The sequence below is a fragment of the Malus domestica genome, chromosome 10, assembly GCF_042453785.1.
Source record: "Malus domestica chromosome 10, GDT2T_hap1".
NCBI lineage: Eukaryota > Viridiplantae > Streptophyta > Magnoliopsida > Rosales > Rosaceae > Malus > Malus domestica.
In genome coordinates this window covers 34,529,617-34,553,013 of record NC_091670.1, presented here as the reverse complement: position 1 = coordinate 34,553,013, position 23,397 = coordinate 34,529,617, and the positions used below count along the sequence as shown (strand labels likewise).

Here is a 23,397-nt window from a genome sequence, read left to right as displayed (position 1 = left end):
CAACATACATTTATTCTATTTATACTTCATATCAAATATTATATGAGCAATAGTGCTCTTGTTCTGTCATTCAAATAGAAAAAACCTTCTCCCGCCTATCATGTACTTATATTTTTCTCATCACTTTGCCACTTTCCACTACTATATTGAAATTGAAATTTTTGTAACATTGGAATTGTGATGCATCATCATTTGAAACCATCATTAATATCATATTGAGTATAACCATACTATAATAAGGTTTCCTTAGTTGTTTTCGATTGCCCCCACTAGAAGAAATTTCTAGCTTCGTCTCTGTTTAAATGTTATTATTCTTTTAGGTTAGCCAAACCAGAAAGTTCACAAAATTATAGAAAAGCAAACTCCGCCATCTCAAATTTCATGATTTTGGAATTTCTTGGTAATCTTAAATTTTCTCATCCAAACGCAATGTAAGATGTGAGAGAATAATTTAGCTTCAGACTTTTGACCTCAATCCCACAAGTTCTCTACTTTTCTTTGGTACTAACCTAGGATTTTTAGTTTCAAAAGCTTGTGATGAACCACTAAAAATGTACATTAACTCATCATAGAGTTTAGCTAATTGCAATATGTTGACAGTGAATCCTATAGTGAGTGAACGAGGAATCTTGTATGTGCTTGTAAGTAGTTGGACTACTCTCCATGTTGTCACATGTGAAGCATAATGGGTACACGTGCTCCACATCATGCTGTTTGTGTTGTCCATGTATTAGGCTTGAAAATTCGCTACACATGAAGGGACGTGTTGAGAGTGTATCCCCACATCTGTGAATGAGGGATCTTGCATGTTTATAAGTAGTTAAGTTACTCTTTATATTACTAATTAGTTTTATGATAGAATCTCATATGTTTTCATATTATCTTTGCGTCAGATTGCAGTATCCTCTTTTCAATATCAAGGAAAGTGGCAAGAAAATTGAACTTGCTTCCTAACTAGGAAAAACAACTTACGTAAAATGAATTCACTATTACATGATGTTCTCATCTAATAATTGATTTCTTTTTGCTTGATATATATTATTGAATACGGGACGTCGCAAAATGATATGATTTCATGAAGGTCCTCTAGCTAGGATGGTTAAAGGTTTACACTTTGAAAGGAAATATAAACTTTTATTCGTTCCAAGTCTCTCATCGGTCAGGGTTGTGTGCGGACAAAGAAAAAGATGAGGAGGGTTCGTGGCAAAGTTCAAATCAGTCTTGGCTTCTGGCACAGGTTAATCAACAATATCTCATGTCATTAGTGACGCAAAGACCAGGTCAAAGCAAAGAAAAAAACTACCAAGATGTGGTGGTTGGTCAAAAATATACTCGATAAGGATAGGGGTTTGATTCTTGAAAGAGTTAGATATTATATCATTATTTATTGCTTCAATTATTGCCTTAATTCATTTGTCCATCTTTGAGACTTTGACCCAAATAAAATCAGAAAAGGATTCTCATCAGATCATTTTTTTGGGGTTTAAGAGGTTTTGTGATCATGATCGTTTATTGTATATTGTGTTATCAGTTTTCATTAGATATTATTTATATTTAATTTTAAATTTTAAATAATTTATGATCGTACGATATTCGATGAATGATCATGATCACATGATTTCTCAAATTCTTAGGAAAATGAGGATCCTTTTCCAATATAATCAACCTTAATTAGTCACTATCGTCTTCTAGTACTACTGTAGGTGTGATACTCTTTCACACATCAAATAAGAGACAGATTAAGCATAAATAAGAGAAATGCTAAAAAAATTCTTTCAAAAGTAAGATTTTTTTATAGACTCGTCATTTTATATTTTTTATACAATATTTTATAATGTTGGTATATAAATTTATATTAAACTGTGAAGTGATAGAGAATCAATGAAGATTCCCACTTTAAGAGAGTCTCTGTACCATTCTCAACATTTAATCGATTAGAGAAATGCTAAGGAAACCTCTCAAAGTGAAACTCTTCATAGACTCTTTGTTATCTTGCAGTTTAACGTAATTCTCTTGCCAACACTGTAAAATGTTATGTTAAAAATATGAGATGACACCGAATTTATAAAGAATATAACTTTTAAGATATTCTCCTTAACATTTCTCATTAATTTAAATGAAGGGAAGATTATAACAACTTTATGCAATTAACAATATAAACATAAAATAATAACAATAAATAAATAAAAAAAACTTTTTCGACTTTCTCAACTTGGACACTCATTTATAGCTTTATGCACTGTCAGCTCACAAAAAACAACTGTAAAATATTTAATTTTGAGTATGCAATCTTTTCCAATTGAGAAGTTTATGTAACCTTGAACGTATGATCTCTCATTATTTGTGATGTTTTTTTTTTCCCACTATGCCATGACCAAAAATTGTTTATAGCTAGTTGTATTAGTTTGGTTTAGTAAATTACCTCAACTACCAAATCAAATACAAAAGGAAAATAATAAACATATACTCTGTTTTTTGTTCTTACAACTTATTTTTAATCTTGTTCGTTGTTCTGTTTGACATATTCAATTGAACGACACAAAATAAATAGAGGTGTATGAGAGACTAAAATGTGTAGAAAAAACAACTCTCCATGCAAAAGAAGAGATTCAAAACAAATGGTAATTGGAACATCATATCAAAGTTCATCTTAATTACAAAAAAGTTACAAAAATGGCCATCTTCAACATCCATGGAAAAGTAACAATGGTGTAGGGTTTGTTTAGAAGTGTTTTTAAAATGACTAAAGCCCTTTTGGTGAAAGTGTTTTTAAGCTCTAAAAGCACTTGAAGTGTTTTATGGAAGAAGCATCGTGCTTCTTGCAGGAAGCACTTACTATTCTATGATTCACTTGTATTTTACTAAAGATTAGTTTCAAAAGTACTTTCATCAAAATTGTTTTCAGTTATTTTAAAAATACTTTTCAAACCAACATGTATTTCTTTTCAACAAAAGAAAAGACATAAGACATGTTCAAAGGATCTGGAGTGTAAATTTTTTTGGTCAAACACATGTTAAACAACTTGCCCTACAAGCCAATCCCAATGGATCAAGGGTCCACTAGTGTTCCAGATAATACATAATTTCCCTAAGCGACTTAGTTTATTAATCTCCGGATAACTATTTTCTATCATATAAAAAAAAATTATAAAACACCAATGCGCATGTCAGTGTAATTGAATTCCAGAAGCTATCTATCTAAATCATTTCTACTGCAGTGGAAATCTTCAAATGCTTGATCAGCAAGTAAGAAAAAAAAATTAGAATAACGTTCACACCTGGATTACTTTTTTAGTATGTGGTCCAATATCTTAATGAATAGGATGTTGAGTTCTATATATGCATCTTGAATTTCAAACTACTTCTTCTCTAAATTAATACAATAGTTTCGAACTAGAGATGCAGGTTGGAAACTTGGAATGGTGTTTTAGATTCCAATAGTTAAATTTTTGAATCTGAACCTAAAAATTCTGAATTTGAATATTCTGTGAAAAAATTGGAATGCATTTAGAGATTTTGAGAATTCCGAATTTCCGATCCGATTTTTTCGGAACTTGTTTCAATAAAAACTTCCAAAAAAATCCGATTTTTATAGTTATTTACTCAAATTATATATTATGTAATTAACTTTTGTATTTTATCGTTAGTTATTGATACATTTTGTTCATTATTTTTATATTGAAAGGATAACCATAGTAGTATACCATAAAATTAATTGAATTTATACATAACCATATACCAAATATTAAGAAAGAACAATAAATTACATGTCCGAAAAAGTTAGAGAATATTCAAAAACTTTTAAAATATATGACTTTCCGATTTATATTCTAAATTTTTTGAAATTATTCTAATTCTGAAATTTCTGAATATGGTGAAAATTTCAAATTTTGAAAATTATGATCCGATGTGATCCGATTCCGAATTTTGGAACGGAAGTTAGAAACGTGATTTCCAATCCGATCATTCCGAAATGCACTCTATTTCGAAGTCTCCCCTTCCCGTAAATAATAGTGTGTGTGTGTGTGTGTGTGTATATATGTATGTATTAAAAAAAAACTAGATCAACTTCCAAGCTATTTTAGACAAGAAATACTGAAATGCAAAGAGTCTGACTTTGTCGTCGTTAAAAGTTTAGTGTTCATTTACTACAATGAAACCCTTCTAAAGTAATACTTAAAGGAATAACCTACTTAATAATGACAATTGACTAAGTAGTAGGTTGCCAGGTGCAAATATTGATTAGGTAATTGCAATGGCAACATCCCACTTTAAGTCAGCACATGTCATATTTGAAAAAATTATATATAAATATATATGAAAATGATGACTTGAAAGCGTTAACATTCTTAGTAAACTAGGTCATGTCTTATTATAAATTTATTAATGTTGTGTATCTATACAACAAATATTATTTGTTGTGACGTTTTATACTAAAAATATAGAAAATCCCTAATCTCAAAGTTACCGAGGAAACTAGACTCTAAATAAATATTCAAGTAATGTCAAAGAAATATAACAGTAGCCTTAATGGTGATTTTCGTATTAGTCTCCCTGTCTCAACTCACACGCATGCATGCAAAGTTGCAAACACCCCCACAGATCCCTAAAAAAAAAAAAAAAAAAAAAAAAGAAAAAAAAAAGAGACGTGGTGGCAAGCCACGGTTATCCACCTCTTCAAGAGGCCGGAAAGATCCATAGAGACATTTCAGTCTTCCCCTGGCCACAAGTCTGGCTTCCACACCAACAACGGGATTTGAACCCGAGACCTCGAGTTTTTAGTTTAAAAAAAGCATCGTAATCTGTCATTTACCGCTGGATCACCAGCTCATGGTTTCACCACAGATCCTTTGAGTGTATTAACATTTTGAGTAAACTGTCGGTTTACCCCCTGAACTTTCACCTCACTTTCGATTTCCCCCCTGAACTTTTTCATTGGAAAATTAAGGATTCAAACTAATTTTTTTAGCCAATTTGCCCCCTACCGTTAGTTTTTCATATATTCCATCCATATTTCCGTTAAGTGAGACCATGTGCACAACATGTGAGGGTAGTTAAGTTATTTCACTCTTAAAAATGATTAAAAAACTGAAAATAATAAAAAAAGCAAAACTTTCCCTATATTTTTTCCCGCTAATTCCTATCCTCGATTTTATTTTTCCCTCTCATTCCTATGCATGAGAAATGACATATGGTGTTATTGTCTACCATTTTTATTTTCTCTAACAAATTAATAATTTGACAAATGCTAATGGTGCTATTGTCTCCAAAGCAGTGCATTAATATAAGAAAGCCTAGTCTTTTTTATGGACATGTTTCTTATATTAATGCACTGCTTTGGAGACAATAACACCATGAGCATTTGTCAAATTATTAATTTGTTAGAGAAAATAAAAATGGTAGTACATGCTTCAAAAAAAAGATTAACTTAGCTACTTATGAAGACAATAACACCATATGTTATTTCTCATGCATAGGAATGAGAGGGAAAATTAAAATTGAGGATATGAATTAGCGGGAAAAAATAGAGGGAAAATTATTATTATTATTTATTTTCAGTTTTTAATCATTTTTAAATTGAAATGACTTAACTATCCTCACATGTTATGCACATGGTCTCACTTAATGGAAATATGGATGGAATATATGAAAAACTAACGGTGGGGGCAAATTGGCTAAAAAAATTAGTTTGAGTCCTTAATTTTCCAATAGAAAAGTTCAGGGGAGAAATCGAAAATGAGGTGAAAGTTCAGGGGGTAAACCGACAGTTTACTCTAACATTTTAAATGTCCTTCTCTGAAAACTTATTTAATGGAGCAGAAAAATGTTTAATTAATTAAGTTTTTCTAACCATGGTTAGATTCTTTTTAACAATTTTCTGACCAAAGAAGCATAGACCGTCTCAAATTGACGACCTCATTGATACTAGCTAACCATAAAATTTTCATTGTGATCGAAACACGAGTGGTATACTACGCGTTTTTATAAAAGTGATGAGAAATTATATTTTTTAAGTTATTAACCCTTTAACACACGTATTCCAATATTTGTATAATGATACATGGTGTACCATTTTGTGTATCGGTTACACTGAAAAATCTCTCATAGCTAACAGATGCAATTTCCAGGAAGCACGGTCACCGCTTTCTCCTCTATGAATTGAAAGGTCAACAAAAAGACTTGTCTTAATACTGACCAAAAGTCACTATAAATACAGTAGAGATATAGAGCTTGTTTGTAGTTCCATTCACAACGTAAAGGAGTGACATATATCGCCCACCACTCAAAACCATGAGGTACCACTGTTGAAACTCTAACAGTGCTTCTCTATTCACTGTCCTAAATATGTTGAGATCTTTGGCCGATACTATACTGGTAGTTCTTCGGCAACTGTCATCCTTCAGGGTTCCTCGGCATTCAATCACTCCAAGTAAGTAAAAATCCAATCAATTCCTATATTGTAAGTTATTTTACAGTTTTCAGGCATCAAAAAGGACAAATATGCCTGGTTCGAATGAGTGGGGGCAATACTACCAACACGACCTCATGGATAATGGGCAGAGAACACCACCCAGTAGTGGAGGGCTTTCAGATTCCACCATTGTCACAACAAGTAGCGCTACTGTGACAGAGATCAGCACTAGCAGCCCAGGAGGCCAGCTCACTCCAACAGGAAGTGTGTCAAAACCCATCAGAAGGCGGTCTAGGGTTTCAAAGAAGACACCCATCACCCTCCTCAACGCCAACGCTAACAATTTTCGAGCTTTGGTGCAACAATTCACAGGTTGTACTGCTTCTAGCACATCCCTTTCCTTTGGGAACCAAAAGGGTCCGATCAACTTGAGTTTTGGATCCAATAATAATGTGTTTGGTTCTGTAATGACACCTTTTGTCAATCACAACTATAACTACCAGTATCAGCAACAGTTGCAGCGGTTGGCGCAGCAGCCACTACAATTACATCAAGAACAACAACAACTACATCGACAACCGCTGCTACAGCTACAAGAAAATCAACAGCTTCATCAAGAGCATCAAGGCATGTATCCGATTGATAACGTTAGCGGTAGTGGTAACGATGTGTTTCAGTATTCGTCGAGCAGTGGTAATTATAATTCTGTACCGAGTATGGAGGTTGTGGATGGTTTTGTCATGGATCAGGAAGATATAGCTTTGTATGAACTTTCTAGGGAATTTTTCTCCGGTTAGAACACTGGTTCACTACATATTCATGAAAATAAGAAAAGCTATGTAATTTTCTTATGATTAAGTTTATTGGTTTATGTGTAATATTAGAATAATTAATTAATATCTCATTTTCAGATATTGTTCAGATGCATGATATTTTGTTACTTTCTTTTAAATATCAATCGATACTGAAGAAAGATGGGATGGAACACAAATATCCAATGCATGTATAGATAAATGCTCTAACATCTGAGTTACAAATTACTTGCATGTTTTTCAATTTAATCATTATTTTGGTGTGGAGGAATCCCATGCATTCCCATCAGGAGCACGAAAATTCTGTATGTGTAAATTGCTAAGGGCCTGTTTGATATCCTATTTGAAATTTTTTATCATTTCTCAAAACATATCTTAAGAACATTTCTTAAAAACAATTTTTTTTAAGACTCAAAAACTTGATTGGTTTGCAATTTAAAAATTTTAAATCTTACGACTTAAACTAGACAAAGAAATCTAAAAAGAAAGAGTCACAAGAGAAGGAGAAAGAGGGGAGAGGAGGAAGTAAAGTAAGAGATGATTGAAGGAAAGAGAAAGAAGAGAGAATTGGACGAGATAGAGAGGAAGATGAGTGAGAGAAAGAGCCGAGAAAATGAAGAGATCTGATTAAAGGAGAGACGAAAAAGGTAAAAAAAAAAAAAAAAAAAGAGGAGAGAGAGAGAGAGAGAGAGAGAGATTTGGAGTGAGAGGGGAGGAGGGAGAAAAAAGAAAAGAGTGAGTTTAAGTTTAAAAATTCTAAAAACTCATTTTTTATGTTTTTAAATAATAGACTATATTTTTGAGTTAGTCTTGAATTCAGTTTTTGAAACTAGTCATACCAAACAAGTTTTTAAGGTCTAAAACTTAAAAATTGTTTTTGAGTCAAAAAAGTTAGATTCAAGTAGAATACCAAACATGCTCTAAACTTTTATTTTATATACTAGTATAGTTGTATATTCCCACACAAAGTGTGTTAATTTTTTACTTTTTTTCTTATAATTAAAGGAGAGTGAGAACGTGGGAGTATGAAGAGAGGGAGAGAGGTAATTTATTTAATTTTTTTTTAAATTAGAGATGATAAAATCACATGTGGATCGGGTTTAAACAAAAATCAGCAAAATTTTGTTTTGTGAAATTACGTTACTATCCTTAACAATTTTACTGTGATAGAAGACAAAAATGTCACTCTCTTGTAATTGACAAAAGGAGTTTCACTAATATGTAGTTTACATAGTATTTTTAAGGTTTTCAAGCAAGTAACATTTGTTAATTACAATATTTCAATTTCCTTATAGCAAATCAAAGCAATGTAACCACTGCAGCTTAATTTGAGATTACAAAAAAAATACCTACTTCATAAAAAAATTGGGTTTTGATCATCTGTTCTGCTTCTATTTATATACTCACTAGTCTTGGGAGTCAAAAGAATTGATGTTTTACTATAAAACCAATTGGTAATATGCATGAAGAGTAGCCTAATTACTTATAACTACATACAAAGTTCCTTCTTTCCCCGATGCGAGATTAATACTCTCAACACGCCGCCTCACGTGTGGCGAATTTTCAAATCTAGCAAGTGGATAACACAAATCGAGTGACGTGAAGACGTGTGACTGTTAAGCTTCACACGTGAAACAACTAGCTCTGATAGCATGAAGAAAATTAACGTTCCACCATAAAACCAAATGACAATCTGAAAAATAGCTCAATTAATTATAAGTACATGCAAAATCAAAATCGCTGTTTTCCTTGATGTGAGATTAATACCTCAACACCATGGAGGTTCCAATGTTTCATTGTTGGTGGTGTGATGCAGTAGTGTTGCTAGCACAGCCGCAGTACTCAATTTAGTCAATGGTATTGACTAATGACTTATAAGAGAATAGACTCAATAAAGAGTGAGAAAAGGGTAAGGGATCGGAACAAGAAAGTGGCTGTTGTTTAATTGAGGACCACTTTTTATGTCAGTAGACTCTCAGTTGGTTGACCAAGTATCTTAGCATGCTGATTGGCTTGGTACTTGGTATACATGCGCCAAATGTAATTACGAGACTCAATCTTTTTGTTTCCATGCACTATTTTAAAAACTTAGGAAATGAAAATGGAATTCATTTTGTTTTTAACCATCTAAATTGCATAAATTAACAATGAATCAAGTGATAAAAACAAGCAAGAGAATACAGGAAAAAAAAGTGTGAAAATTATTAAATGCTTCCCGAACATGCATGCGTCCAATTTTTTTTTTTTTTTTTTTTGTGAAAGAGAATTTTGAGTACAAATTTCATAAATAGAATTATAAAATCAAACAAAAAAACAAGCAAATGAGAGTAATTGTAAATTAATGCCACATTATAGCATTCGTAATAGTCCGATGTATTAATATTTTTCGAACACATATTGACAATCAATGCAACAAATATATTTGCATGTATTATCTACGGACAAGGATTATTTTTCTTTTTTTTTCTTTTCTCTCCCCTTTCGTTTTCTTCTGTTTGAATGTTCAAAATTTCATTTTTGTAGAGAGAGAAAAAAAAAGTACAAAGAAAAAAGAAAAAAAAACTGTGAAAAGGGAGAAGGGATATGAGAGAAAAAGAACGGGGAGAGAATCCCATCCACTAGCTGTTAGCAACATGCTTCTCTCAAGTGGCTAAAAACCTTTCCATTTGTTAAAGTAGGATGGATGGACATTTTGAGTTTAAGCATCTAATCACATGAATTAGTTTAAGTCGCTTTTACTTCATCCTTTTTTGTTGGTTCAAACTTCGAAGTTTTGCAATTTTCTAATATGTTCTGCGGTTTTCTATACATTGGGTTTTTAACTATTAAACTATTAATAGAGAAAATTTTCCATGTGACTGGAAATTTTTCTCCCATTCGTGAGAGATAAAATAAATAACAAAATCACCAAAATTTAATATTTAAAAACTTCAAAATATAAGATATCCAGAGCATGATAGTATTTTTGTGCCTCTGTATACGTTGATGCCATGAAAGGAATACGTAGTAGGCTAGTAGCCAGCGTATATTTTTGCTCACACCCTATTTATTATTACTATTGCATGAGTTTAAACTTTTAGATCTCTATCTATTCATACAAATCTTAAAATTTAAACTCATCAAATAATAATAAATAAGATGATAAATATTACCATCACTTAAGGTGATCAGAAAAAATATTTTCCATGTAGCCTTGTTTTACTTGGACTGGTTCCAGTCGATATGCTCTTTCCTAAGCATGAAGGAAAATTATTCAAGCCTAAAGCCGTCAACCCAATTGGACTGATCAGATACGGTCAATCCAAGTTATTGTCTTTCTCAAATAGAGTGCCATAATTAGCTTCAAAGACTTTATGGTCATGGGTCTTTGTCTCCCTCTTACCATATAACTTGTCTATCCCCACCACTACAAAATCCTAATGTTCTTTGTGCACGTTTGAGATCTTTCAAGTTATCAACATTCATGGTTTTTGAAATTTCCAAGCATCACTCGTTCATGAGCAATATTCGGAAGTCTCCTTTTTGACTTGTGAGTTCTCCTGTGATTGAGGTTCATCACCTCTGTTAGGAATGTGCTTTTATTTGACTTGGTCTTGGATGTAAATGTGTTTTAGCCTCTGAACTACGTGTTATTTATTTATAGAATAATAAGGCAGCGTGTTAGTCTTTTAAAGTTTGAGTTCACTTTCCATTAAGTTAAAGTTGTTTAAAATAACCACTCGCCCAACTTGTTAAAATAATATATCTGTTATAAGCTCGAAGTCTTAAATTCAATTTTTATGAATTACGAATTTTGATATTTAATTGTGGCTACCCATCATACCCGTCTCCCAAGATCGTTGTATGAATAAAAAGTAATTAACGTATCGTTTTGTCACTTTATTAAAAAAATCAAAAGAAATTATGGATGTTTAAAGTAGAAAATGGTTTACTTATTTCTTTCGCAACCATATAAAGTGTAAATATAAGTTAGACCAGTTGATGAGATTTGAGGCCCCATATGGTAAGCAGGATGGGATAAGTTATTTTCAATAAAATTGTACTTGTAACCCAGCCAATGTTTGATGAGAAAAATTACAACACGAAATGAATTGGCTATCCCAACCTATTTAATTTGAGTTGTCTACGTCATTGACCCAATCTTATCCAGTTTGGTGTTTCACCAAACAAGAATTGAGATTCAAAGCCTAAACAATTCCCACCAATCCAATCCTCCATGAGGGTCAATCCCATCTTGCCCACCAAACGGACTTCGAGAGTACGGAGTTCAGGATATCTCATTGTCAAAAGACAAAAGAGAGGAAAAAAAGATGGAGTGTGGCATTGGGAAATGGGATGGGCTGAAAGCATAGGGTTGAGGCTGTTGGGCTGGGAGCTCGGGTTAAGACCCGTTCTGAAAAACGGGTCGCGGGCTTTTTGCTGTAAACTGAAAAAACGAAGCCTCGAAGAACAGCAGAAGTTAGCAGAAAACTCGACACTCGAAGAAGAAGAAGATTGAGAAGGTATGTGGGCGGCAACGGTCTCCTTCCCTTGTTACGCACACCCGAAACCGATTCATCTGTCGAATCGTACGGACTCCAAGCCTTTGAAGCTCCAAATGAGAGCTTCCTTTTTCGACTATCCTCTCGCAAGCAAAATCTTGGTTAAAAGTATGCTTTTTTGTTAATTTAATTCAGCATTTACTGTGAATTCGGTTGGTTTTCCATTTGGGTTTTCTTCAACCTGTGAATTGTGAGAAATGTTGATTGATTTACCACCTGGGTCTGCTTCAATGTGTTAACTTTTGTGTAATTCATGCAGTGGATTAGCTCTTGTTCTGAGTTTTTACCGTTTCACTATCTGGGTTTTTCTTGAAGTTTAAATTTTTATGTAGTTTATGCTGTATTTTAGATCTTGATTGTTTAATTTTGACTGACTTATCATTTGATTTTTTTTTTTTACTTAATTTATCTTCTCAATTGTGAATTTTGTGCATTTTTGTAGTGTTATCATGTGATTGGAAATTTATTAGCGGGTAGACATATTTTGACTACATTTTATTTGGATTGAGGGTGGCTAGCACATACTCGAATTTCGCTTCGATGGTTAAAATGGAATAAATGTAGGTGAGCAGAGGCACAATAATGAAATTTGGCATGCGGGTGGGATAGTTTAAGATGAGTGTGAAGATTAGGAGGGAGTGAAGGGGAGAGGTTATTGATTACAAAAGGAAGTCAAGAGTTTGGTGACTTATTTCATTCTTGTGGTTTAATCTTTTCGAAGAAGAAATGGATTAAGAAGAGGTTATTGATTACAAGAGGAAGTGAAGGGGAAGATTTCGATCAGTCCTGCACACATGAAATTAAGTAGGCACCAACAAACAAAAATACAGCTAACAGTAACATGGTAGCATTGAAAGCAATGGATTGGAAAATTGGTAACACCTAATCCATTTGTGGATTTGTAGAATACGATTTGGTTTACTTAAGCTGTTCCTAAGTGCGCAATCACATGGTTTTCCATCCAAAGTAAGCTCACTGCAAGTGAAGATTGCTTGGAACGCTTAAGTACTACCAACAATGGAAAGAGCAAGGAGTTGGTAGCAGCTATAGGAATTTCTTCACTGAGGCCTCAGATCCTTCAATTTACAAAAGATGCTAAGTTTAGAGCCTTTTTATGTACCTTAGTATAGGTTGGTAGTAGCAGCTATAGCGAGTTAGCACTTCACAAATATATTACTAGATAACTGAAGATCCCCAAAAGTATAAAGATACTATGCAATTTGTCTTTAACTGTCCAAGTTCTAACTGTATTGTTTTGAGCTGCAGATATACCATATTCCACCAGTGAAAATAGTTTGCAGCAGAAATTTTCGAGTTTCGGCCAGATAGCTGAAGGTACGTACCTTTATTTGCAGCAGAAAATAGTTCGCATAGTCCGATCCTTTATTTTTCATGTACACCATGTAACTGTATTTACTATGTCAATCAGTTAAACTAGTCAAGGATGAATCCTCAAGAAGATCCAAGGGGTTTGCATTTATTCAATATACCTGTCAAGATGATGCTATGCTCGCCCTGGAAAATATGGATCGCCAGGTTCTAAATTTGCCATTCTTCTTATGCCTTTTTCCCTGATAAAATATGACCCCTAGTGACTCATTTTCCTTTTGTTACTATCAGAATCTTGACGGCAGGATCATCTACGTAGAGCTTGCTAGACCTGGGAAAGACGCTTATGGAGAATATCCAAGAACCTCTGGTCCCCCAAAGAAGCAGAATTTGCCACAGCAAGAGGAAGTTTCGGACTGCTGGTACTGATAGAAAACAGCACTGTAAGTACGCTAGCTAGAATGGAAATACTGGATGCAGAGGTGCATTTCACCCCTGCAACTATTAGCAGCGCGGCCGAGTGTTCATCACTGTGTATGTATAAGTGGTGTATGGTTAGAGCATTGTAATTGGAAAGTATAGAATGTCGTTACGATACAGATGAGATACTGTATCATTACGACATAGTTTGTAATGAATCTTATTTCAATAACTTCTTATGCTACACAGATTGGGATTGAGCACCGTTAGTCATGGTCTGTATTAAATCCGTCATAGGATCCAAACCCAATTAATTTTTGTTTGTCACAAACACGCTGTTGTAAATGATTGATGTTAGCATTTCCTGTAAGCTGGTTGCAGTTTACATAACTCTAACACAACTTCTAAACGTATTCCATTGAGTTGGAGAAGAAATTTGAGTTTTCTTCCGGTTTAATTTCCCGTCAAATTTAGCCAGTTTGAACATGAATATTTAATTCAGTGACCAACCCAAATAATATTCAACTTTTGGTCTGTTTGTAATAAACATTTTCTTAATAAGGTAGCAGCCTAGCATGACAGGCACCATTCTTTTTCTGCATTTTTGTCCTTAAGCGTTCAAGTCAACTGGTATCAAACATACTATGAAAAGAAAAAGTATTTAAACAGTATAATATAAAAAGAAATGTGCATAATCAACTGGTTTAGCAACAATCGGTCTCACTTAAATAGATGAGATTTAAGTTCGACTAACAACTTATCATATATATGGATGATTTGTGGCACCATTTTTTTATCCAACTTGACACATTTTTTTTGTGGGGTCTATTCTGTCTATCTTTTAGAACACAATTTATAGATTATCTATATAAAATATTAGACAAATTCAAAACCATTAAGACATTCATTTATAGTGAAAAAAATGGGCGAATACGGTTTTACAAAACAACCTTAAACTCGTAATTCAATAGTCAAATTTGGATGATTTTTGGTAAACATGATAATTAAGGAAAATACTTAAAGATGAACAGTTTAGATCGTTAAAATATATTATGAAAATCCCATAAAAAGTTTGTCATGTTATAGGCATAATTTACTAAACGTTTATAGAGGCCATAGAGAGAGAGTGAGGTGTGGCAATAGTAGAGAGAAGAGAGAGATATGTAATTGTGGGTGGGTGTTATTCTACCCCATTATGCCTTTATTTATAATAGTAAGGAAGGTTGATTCCTTACCCTTTAGGATTACAACATTTAATAGGTAATATACTCATAATAGGAATATAAGATACATTCCCATATTTACTAGGATTTACACAATCACATTCCTAATCTAATAGGACTGCAACACTCCTCCTTGAGTATGTAAATACTCAAGTAAATGGTGCATCAGGTCTTCAGTGATGAAGTAAGTACAGTTGATGAAGTCGTCGGCACAATGAGCAAATGCGAGTCTCAGATCAACGGAAGAATGCATAAAAAAAAAGTGAAACTCACAAAACCTTGCTATGGTAAAACCCAAGGTGAGAGAAAAACTCATAGTCTAAGGAGAAAAGTGAGAAGTTGCGTTAAGTCAAAACTATACGTCTTTTGGACGCAAGTAGAAGAGCTCACAAGAGTATGATCAGCCGAGGATGTGTGCCTTGTTAAAACCTAGTTAGGTAGCAAAAGCCCAGTGGGAATGCCCTAATCGTAGGGAAAAAGAGTACATTAAGATCAAGTAAGTAGATTTCTGGATACTCCCCCTGAGTTTGACAACTTCCAAATGAGAACTACAAGCATTGAATATGAATAGTTAGGCATACCAATTCCTCGGACAAGCTTCTGGAAGGTTGACTTCGGCAGTGACGTCGTGTAGAGGTCGACAAGGTTGTCTGGGATCTACTTGCATGACTTCAATCTCCTGATGCTTTGTTGATGTGATGTAGATGCAATTTGTCTTGGCGTTAACTTCGTTGATGTATTATGTCTTGGTTGGGTGGATACATGTGCCATAGTCTTCATGGATCGTCGTTGGAACTCAACGATGGATGAAAACAACAAGTACTTCGAATATGCTCAACAAGAACTTCTAACCATGTCTCACTTGTGGTGTAGTGAAGTGAGGTGAGTCTTGGAACGATTCGAAAGTTTCGCAACTAAGGTCATATCGTGGACCTCCAAGATATTGCGATATCCCTAACGGTAAAGATATAACCATTTGGGGATTTTACCTTGTGTTGGTTTGATAAGTAACATGCGTCAGCATAACAAATAAGGCAAACATCATTTCGAGGATCAGGTGAGTTGGATTTGCTCGAGATGTGTTGGGATTTTCCCTCGTAGTACCTTCAGGGTACGTCTTTAATACCAATTTAGTGGTTGCGTGTAGGCGCAGTGCTGCATCTTTACCAAGATCAATAGCGAATGAGATGTCTTATCTAAATACAATAAGCTAAGTACAACGAAGTACAAAGTTGAACTTTAGATATGGAATTTCAGATTCCATAACCTCTTTAAGGGTCTCATTTGCATATAACATATGGACGATCAAAGGTATACTTAAAAGGTGACACTTTTGGGGTATAGTTCGACTGGTAGACCAAAATATCGTCAGAATAACACTTCAACTTCAGCTCAAGGCATAAACAAGTTTTCCCAAGATCATTCATCTCAAATTCCATCTTCAGGTGCGAGGCAGTTTTCTCAAGCTCTTCCGGAGTCTTAGTGAGATTCGTGTTAACAACATAAACTGTAACTTTAGCAATTTGGAATAAGACTTCATAGTTTAACACACAAGGGCATAATTCATCATTAACTGATCAAATAATCACATAGACAGGTATACCACATCCGTCGGATTTTTTAATCCATAAGTGAACGCCTCAAAACGAGTTAAGAGGGTGTTCCGTGTTTGGAACTATTTGAACCAATACATGTAATTCTTCGGGAACTTACATGTCAATCTCCGTATCTATATACCCCGTGGAGAAAACACTAACCACATTTCATAATGCTGCTATCAATCACTGGACGTTTGAGAGAAACATTGTGCCGTAAGGCGTGTATCATATGCACTATTTCATGCATCTCATAATGCTTCATTTTCCACTTGTAACATAATAGGGTTACCTTGGGCAGTGTAGGAACGATATGTTTAAACACACTTTGGTAAGGAATTTAACCTAGATTGTAATTTCGGTTGTCCAATCAGTTCTACGTTGTCAATTAATCAACGGAACATGGTTCAATATCATCGCTTTTCATTTATGTCGGTAGCTACCATATAAGTGAAAACATCATTGATGGTAATCTCATTTCAATTCCATTTAGCTCATCCAAATTAGTATACTGGACCAAGAACTTCAAGTCTTGGGAGTAATCCGGATTAATCTCATAAGATGGAAATGATTTGAGACATCGATCAAGTATGGATTCACTGTTGTGCTGTGTCTTTCTCTTCTAAGGAAGTGAATCCTACAAACCGAGTGATCTGTCATGCTTTAGGCCAAGACAGATTGATTGGATATCCACCGGTGTATTGGACAGTCCAACATGGGGGTCCAAACCGTCCAACATAGGCAGCATACCCTACAAGGATGTTGACTTGACATTTGTTGAGTACGTCTATCCTTGCAAGCATGTTTGCGGCTGGTATATGATCTCGTCACTTCAGCTTGATCAGAGGAATGCGTCTAGGGCAACATTCTGAAAGCTAGAATTTATCGCACTTGCTTATCACACTTGTGCGGTATGGGGATCGATATGAGACATAGTGGGCAACGTCCACGCAAATTTGTGCCATTCTAACAGGAACATTGACGTTCTTATCTCCCCTTAATAGCAAAAAGACTATCTCATTAAAGTGACAACCCGCAAATGAAAGGTAAATAGATCGCGTGCAAGGGCTTGAAGAGAGCTAGTGTGAATGAGAATCATAATAAACAAATATTCACATCCTTCTTTGAGAACCCATATTGGTACATTGTGGCGGCACAACTTGAAACATGAAATGCACACCCAAATGTGTAAATATGAAAGTCGTCAGGTTCGTACCCAGTAACCAACTGTAACGTCATATAGGTTGGATGGCAATGGGCCTTAAGGCGGACCAACATAACTGCATACAAGATTGCATAGCCCTAGGCAAAAATCGAAAGCTTGGTACGTTCACCAAAATTTAGGCGATCATTTAAATTGTGCTTTATGATCAGTAGGCGAGGCTCTTTGGGGTGAACATGGGAATTTGATGTTCAATTATTAACCCAAAATACATGCAATACTTTATCGAAAACCATCGATATAAATTCTCCAGCATTATCCAGTCTCATGGACCTTAAGGGATAAGTATGGTGGTGAACCCTTAATCAGCCAAGGGGTTTAGCAGCAATGTATGTAGACAAACATGTGACCAGTTTGTCGATTCATGAACCAAAACCATAAGTATTTATATGGTCCGCATTTTGGTTGGATTAGTCCACATATATTCCCTTGAATCCATTGTGAAAAAAGGGTGATTTAGTATCTTTGCGAGGAATGATATAGAAAATCAATTTCCTTAATGAGCAGGCTTGACAAAGTGTGCTTGTAGGTACAAGATCCTTACTTTGGTAAGGAGATACGTCGTAGCATCATTGGTCGACCTAAGTGTCCCAAAAGGTTGTGTCAAAGCAAGTAAACGGCTTAATCACCAGGCTCCAGACCGGCCATATGTGGTGTATTCCCAGTTAGGAGATAACCCATTGGCCCCAAATCAAAGCTTCAGGCTCATTCTTGGAGGTGGTGTAAATATATTCACTCTATTTTCTTCAGTGGTTTCATTTATGATCATTATCATCTCGAATATCCTTAAAAACTCAATGATGGGGAGAATTTAAGGTCCCTTAAATGGTAATTCAGTACAATACAATGAGGAGTGTGCCAATGCTCTTAATCAGGTTGGATAGACCTGAAGTTGTTGTTAGAGATGTGATTTAGGTGTAAAGTTAGTGTGCGTAGTACGCATTCATCTAGACGACTAACTTTCCCACATTCCTACCTAATCACATGTTGAATTGAATCGGTCACATGTATTAAGAAACATGATTCAATTAACTCATATTTGAGGCCAATATCAATAAGATTATCTATAAGTAAAACATACACCAAACTTGAATCCAAGAACATGGGAAAATGTTCACAAAGTAAATGGTTTATTGAGGGGATTCGGCCAACAAGGCCATCCATGTCAAAGTTCTGCTCTTTCAACGATGTTTGGTGGAGCAAAATTAGTCTCACATATTGACTACTAGAATGGTACTCCTCAACAACATTGGTAGGGGCATGAACAGGTGCATAACCAATGATTTATTCCATCGATACATAAGTAGATATTGCAGGGTTGAGGTTCGAGAATATTATCCCTTATTTTTGAAGTTTTAGGTCTTAGGTGCCAATGAGCATGCTTTGGGCATGATGCCACACCTTGGCAGGCTCTGATTCTACCATATGTTTGTGGCAGTAATCAGATCTGAGAATTTGGTAAACTTCCACTTTCTACACTGCTGCTTCAGGGGTGAGTTAGAAACATGGAAGGACAAGAAAAGTATTATCCAGTCAAAATTTGTTCAGATTTATAAACTTCAGAATTGTACTCATTTATGGACATAATCATGGTGTGATGTAGGCAATGTCTTTCATGATTAAACAGTCCGTATAAGCAAGCCAAATAGCCATGAAATCCTCGTTCGGGAAGTATGTCCGTTTGTAATGCTTCGGGCATAAGTCTTCGAATGAAGATCATTGCGGAGGCTTATTCAGCTCTTACATGCCATTGTTGGCTTCAATGGTTTCTCAGCTACTTTAATAGTCAAGTGGAGATTCACGTCTTGTACCCCACAAATAGTGGTTTCTATTAGAAACGTCCAAATAAGGGAAATCGAACTTGTGACGGTTCTACAATCCACTGAATTGGAGGGAACAAGATTGTGGTTGGTGCTATGGGAATGAATCATCCATAAGCATCAAAGTTAGAACATTTGAGTTCTAACACATGGGTTTCATGAAAAATGTCACGTTTTCATGGGTGTATTGTTTTATGAAAACTTTAGGTTTCAAAGGTACTAAATTTGAAACTACATGTTCAATTTAGTTTATGAACGTTTAGTTCATAAAAGAGAGGTTCCTGCAAGAACACATAATGCAATATACAACTAAGTGTAGTGGATTTGAGTTTCTTCGGGAACTCAAGTGTGAGAGTTTCGTTACTACGAAAGTATGTCAACGGTTCAAAGAAGAGAAATAAATTATTGAATTGTTAATGTCCAAAAGTGATATTCAGGTCAATAGTTTTGGATTCATTATCAGATTAATGGACTGCATGTCACTTTTAATTAATTCAATAGATCGGGACCATTCGGGGTCGATCGTAAAAGCAAAATAATGACATGTGGGTCATATTAGCTTTAATTGGCGACATGCCAAGTGACAAGTGAATTTTAACTCATTTAAAGTTAACCAAAAACGTCCCAAAAATATTTGGGTATGGTTAAGAAGCACAAGATACCAAAAAAATGGCATCGGATCGAGAAAAAAAAGAAAAAGGGCATAACCCATCACGTGCGGGCTGGTTGTGGGAGGCACGGCCCTGCAAAAAATTGAATGGATGCAGGCCATGGGCCATGTGTTGGGAAAAGCTCAGCAACTTAGAAGCTGTTGGAAGTGGGGTAAGCAAAAGCCCAACATACGCTGGTTTTTGGGTCAAGGGCCGAGGGCATGAAGCCCAACACTAAGGACTCAGGCAATTGGACCTGGTTCAATTCAAGAGTAGCAAGCCGAAGCCTTGCAGTTTGGAATACGGGCTGAGATTCCGGGGCAAGCCCAACCAGTAGCAGGTTTGTTGTATGCGGGCTGGGACACGAGACAAGCCAAGCAACATAAAGGCTGCTGGTTTGGGCCAGGGCCGCAAGGGCAGGGCCTATCATGCAGTTGCAGGGCGAGCTGGAGGTGAGCTGGGGCTTCAGGCCCTATTGAAAAACCTTCACAGGCCACAGGCCTAGTCAATCTCGCACGCAACAAGCCCAAATGGCTGCTGCCTTTGTTCGGATGTCAAACGCCATAAAAAAATCCCAATAATTTTTTTTCCGACATTCCTAGGGTTTGAAAAACCCTAATTGCTTTTAATTTATTTTAATTCTTTGACTCACAAATTGCAGATAATATAATTGCGTATTGCATGAACAAATATATATATATATATATATATATATATATATTGGAAGGTAAATATAAATGTAAGGGGTTCATGCATCATGGGAAATGTTTTCATGCTTCAAGGTCGTTTCAAATATCTTACTTCATTTTTAGTGTGACATCTTGTCCCAAATTTTAAGTTTTATAAATTTTAAAGTAGTGATTTTACGAAAATACCCTTAGAGGCGAGGATGTTTAACTTTCGTTGACTGTTCGAAGTCACAATTAATGTTTCAGAATAGATTTTGAAGCTACGAACGTGTAGGCGAAAGCCGTTTCTGAGTCCGGATAATAACGGTATAGTTACAGATGTTTGAAATTGATTATTTAAAGTTAGTTAAATAATTTGAGCTCCCATCTTGTGGGAAGGAAGCCAATGAGATTTCAACAAGGGAATAAAGGACCAATCAATTTAAATGAAACTAAGGACCAATTAGAAAAGAGGATAAAATGAGGGACTAATCATGAAGGGTGAGAAAGAACCACCCTTTCCCGTCGACCCATCCATGCGTAGCAACCCGATTTCGAACCGGTGTGAATTGCGGCCAATCTCATCCATTTTTTAGGTGAAACTCTACCATCCATCACCTGCAATCTCTTCCATAACCTTCCATCTACCATCTCCACCTACACTTGAGGGTTTTTATGTCCAAAACCGTGAGGAACTCCATCGGAGCACCGGAGGTGCTCGCCAGTGATTCCTCCGATCCGGCAAGTTCCACCATCTAAAACTACCCTTAATCAACTTCCCTTGGACATAGGAACAAGACCCAACCAGTGGTAGAGTCGTTGGAACACCAAGGAAGGAGAATCGAAGTTCACCCATTTTAGGGTTCTGGCGGGTTTAAGTGATATTGGAGCCTTTCCCGGCCAAATTAGACTTGGTCACAGGTATAAAACTTGCTCTACTTTTTTGAGATCTTCATTTCTGTAAAATTTGAGAATTTTTGGAGATAGTTGAATTTTCTAGCTAATCAGGGTGACCGACCGACGTGTGCAGCGGTGCGTGGCGGAGGCGCGTGAGTTGAGTCATCCCCTGACCTTCCTAAACTAAGTTTGACACCCCAATTCCATAGGTGAAGTCCGATTGATGAAATCTCATCGTTTAAAAATAGTTTTGTTAAAGACCGCTACTTGAACATTATGTGAATTGACGATCCAACGGTTGGATCGTCACCAAACTTTAGTACATTATAGTATGTAATATTTGAGGATATTAGAAACTTATGGATTGGGAATCTGACGTATGAATCTTCCCAAATTGGATTTGTAAGTTCATAAAATATAATATTAACCGCCACTTGAATTGGCAATTGGCGGAGATTCAACCGTTGGATCGTAATGAAACTTTAGTATGATGTCCTAGAAGTATAATGTGGATCTTTAAAAGTTACGGATCAGAAATCCGAGATGCAGATCTTCCAGATTGAGTTATGTAGGGTTGTGGACTCTATCGTTGATCTTTGACCGATGGTTGACTTTTGATCAATGAGTCTCAAACCATTCTAGAACGTCATTGGGATGTGTTTTATGTACGTTAAGTGTTCTATTGATAAAAGTTCTGAGATGTGACTGAATATTTTCTCTAGGTGATGATCGTTCGTGACGTCTCAATATTCGTGCTAGGGAGTCATAGCATGAACCTTAGGTGAGTGGGTCTTTTCCCTTTTATCGTATATATATAATTGATAGTTCCACAAATGTTTTTAAATTGATTTATGCATTTTATGCCATGTCATATATATACTTATATATTATAAAATAATATGATATGTTTGAGTTTTAGATTGCATCATGGCATATCCATATGCATATTATCTACATATAATTGTTGTGAATGCTTTGAAGTGCTAAGGTGAACGCGGGACGTGCAGGTAAGTTCAGGTGCGTTTATGGTGTTATTTGAAATGATTGAGTTATGGTATGACTATATTTGTGTAATAGGCAACTCCGACACTGTCGTACATGTTGCATTAGGCAACTCCGACTCATGTGTTATCATAAATTGATGAGTACCTGATTTTATTATGCTGCTGCCGATATGTAGTGATTTGGAATATTCTTGGATTTACTGTTGATTTACATTTGATTTCATACTTTTACGTAGTATGATTTTCTGGAAACTATACAGGTATTACAGTGAGGGGTTATAACGTTTAGAAGGTCTTTATTAAAGCTTATTCTTCAGGCCCACTCATTCTTTTTTTTTTCCCTCCAGGTCCTAGTAGTAGAGTTTTCGTATTGACGAGGATTCGCGGCAAATCTTGGTATTGGAGATTACCTTTGATGGTATGATTTTCAATCCATTTTACTGTGCTTTACTTATATTCTGACGTCACTTGTGAAATGGGTTCATTCCCTCCTCCAACGCACTCTCGTATTTAGGCACTTCTAGGTTTAAATTTATTCACATATTCCACATCGTTACACTTAATGGCTTCGTCACCTTTTAGGTGTCGGCCATCACAACTCGATTCGGAGTCCTAGTGGACAATTCGAGTCGGGATGTGTCATTAAGCGTACCTAATTGGCAGAAAACTACAAAAACCTTTGAATTTGTAGAATATCCTTCTCATAAAGCAGGAATTGCATCTCCAATGTGTTGTATCACGTTCAACACAGAAAAATTAAATTGAATAAATAGCATGTAGATAATTTCAATAAAATAATAAATT

The 23,397-nt window shown here is 35.4% G+C and overlaps 2 protein-coding genes across 2 annotated transcripts; both read left to right on the top strand.

The window, feature by feature from the left end:
- Positions 1 to 5,595: 5,595 nt before the first annotated feature.
- On the top strand, positions 5,596 to 7,326 carry LOC103445994 (VQ motif-containing protein 22). The gene has a single exon (XM_008385056.4). The coding sequence runs from the start codon at positions 6,502 to 6,504 to the stop codon at positions 7,207 to 7,209; it is 708 nt and encodes a 235-aa protein (XP_008383278.1). The 5' UTR covers positions 5,596 to 6,501; the 3' UTR covers positions 7,210 to 7,326.
- A 4,116-nt stretch (positions 7,327 to 11,442) lies between these two features.
- LOC103445996 (glycine-rich RNA-binding protein 4, mitochondrial) lies at positions 11,443 to 13,774 on the top strand. Its single transcript, XM_008385057.4, has 4 exons — positions 11,443 to 11,873; positions 13,032 to 13,100; positions 13,195 to 13,301; positions 13,386 to 13,774. Exons 1-4 carry the CDS (start codon positions 11,729 to 11,731, stop codon positions 13,521 to 13,523), a joined length of 459 nt encoding a protein of 152 aa, XP_008383279.1. The 5' UTR covers positions 11,443 to 11,728; the 3' UTR covers positions 13,524 to 13,774.
- The last annotated feature ends 9,623 nt before the right edge of the window (positions 13,775 to 23,397 follow it).

What these genes read in the sequence shown, in the direction of transcription:
- LOC103445994 (XM_008385056.4), top strand. Translation starts at nt 6,502, where the DNA reads ATGCCTGGTTCGAATGAGTGGGGGCAATACTACCAACACGACCTCATG.
- LOC103445996 (XM_008385057.4), top strand. Translation starts at nt 11,729, where the DNA reads ATGTGGGCGGCAACGGTCTCCTTCCCTTGTTACGCACACCCGAAACCG. An exon ending in AAGCAAAATCTTGGTTAAAA is followed by an intron (nt 11,874 to 13,031) that starts GTATGCTTTTTT and finishes TTTGAGCTGCAG; the next exon opens with ATATACCATATTCCACCAGT. An exon ending in TTTCGGCCAGATAGCTGAAG is followed by an intron (nt 13,101 to 13,194) that starts GTACGTACCTTT and finishes TATGTCAATCAG; the next exon opens with TTAAACTAGTCAAGGATGAA.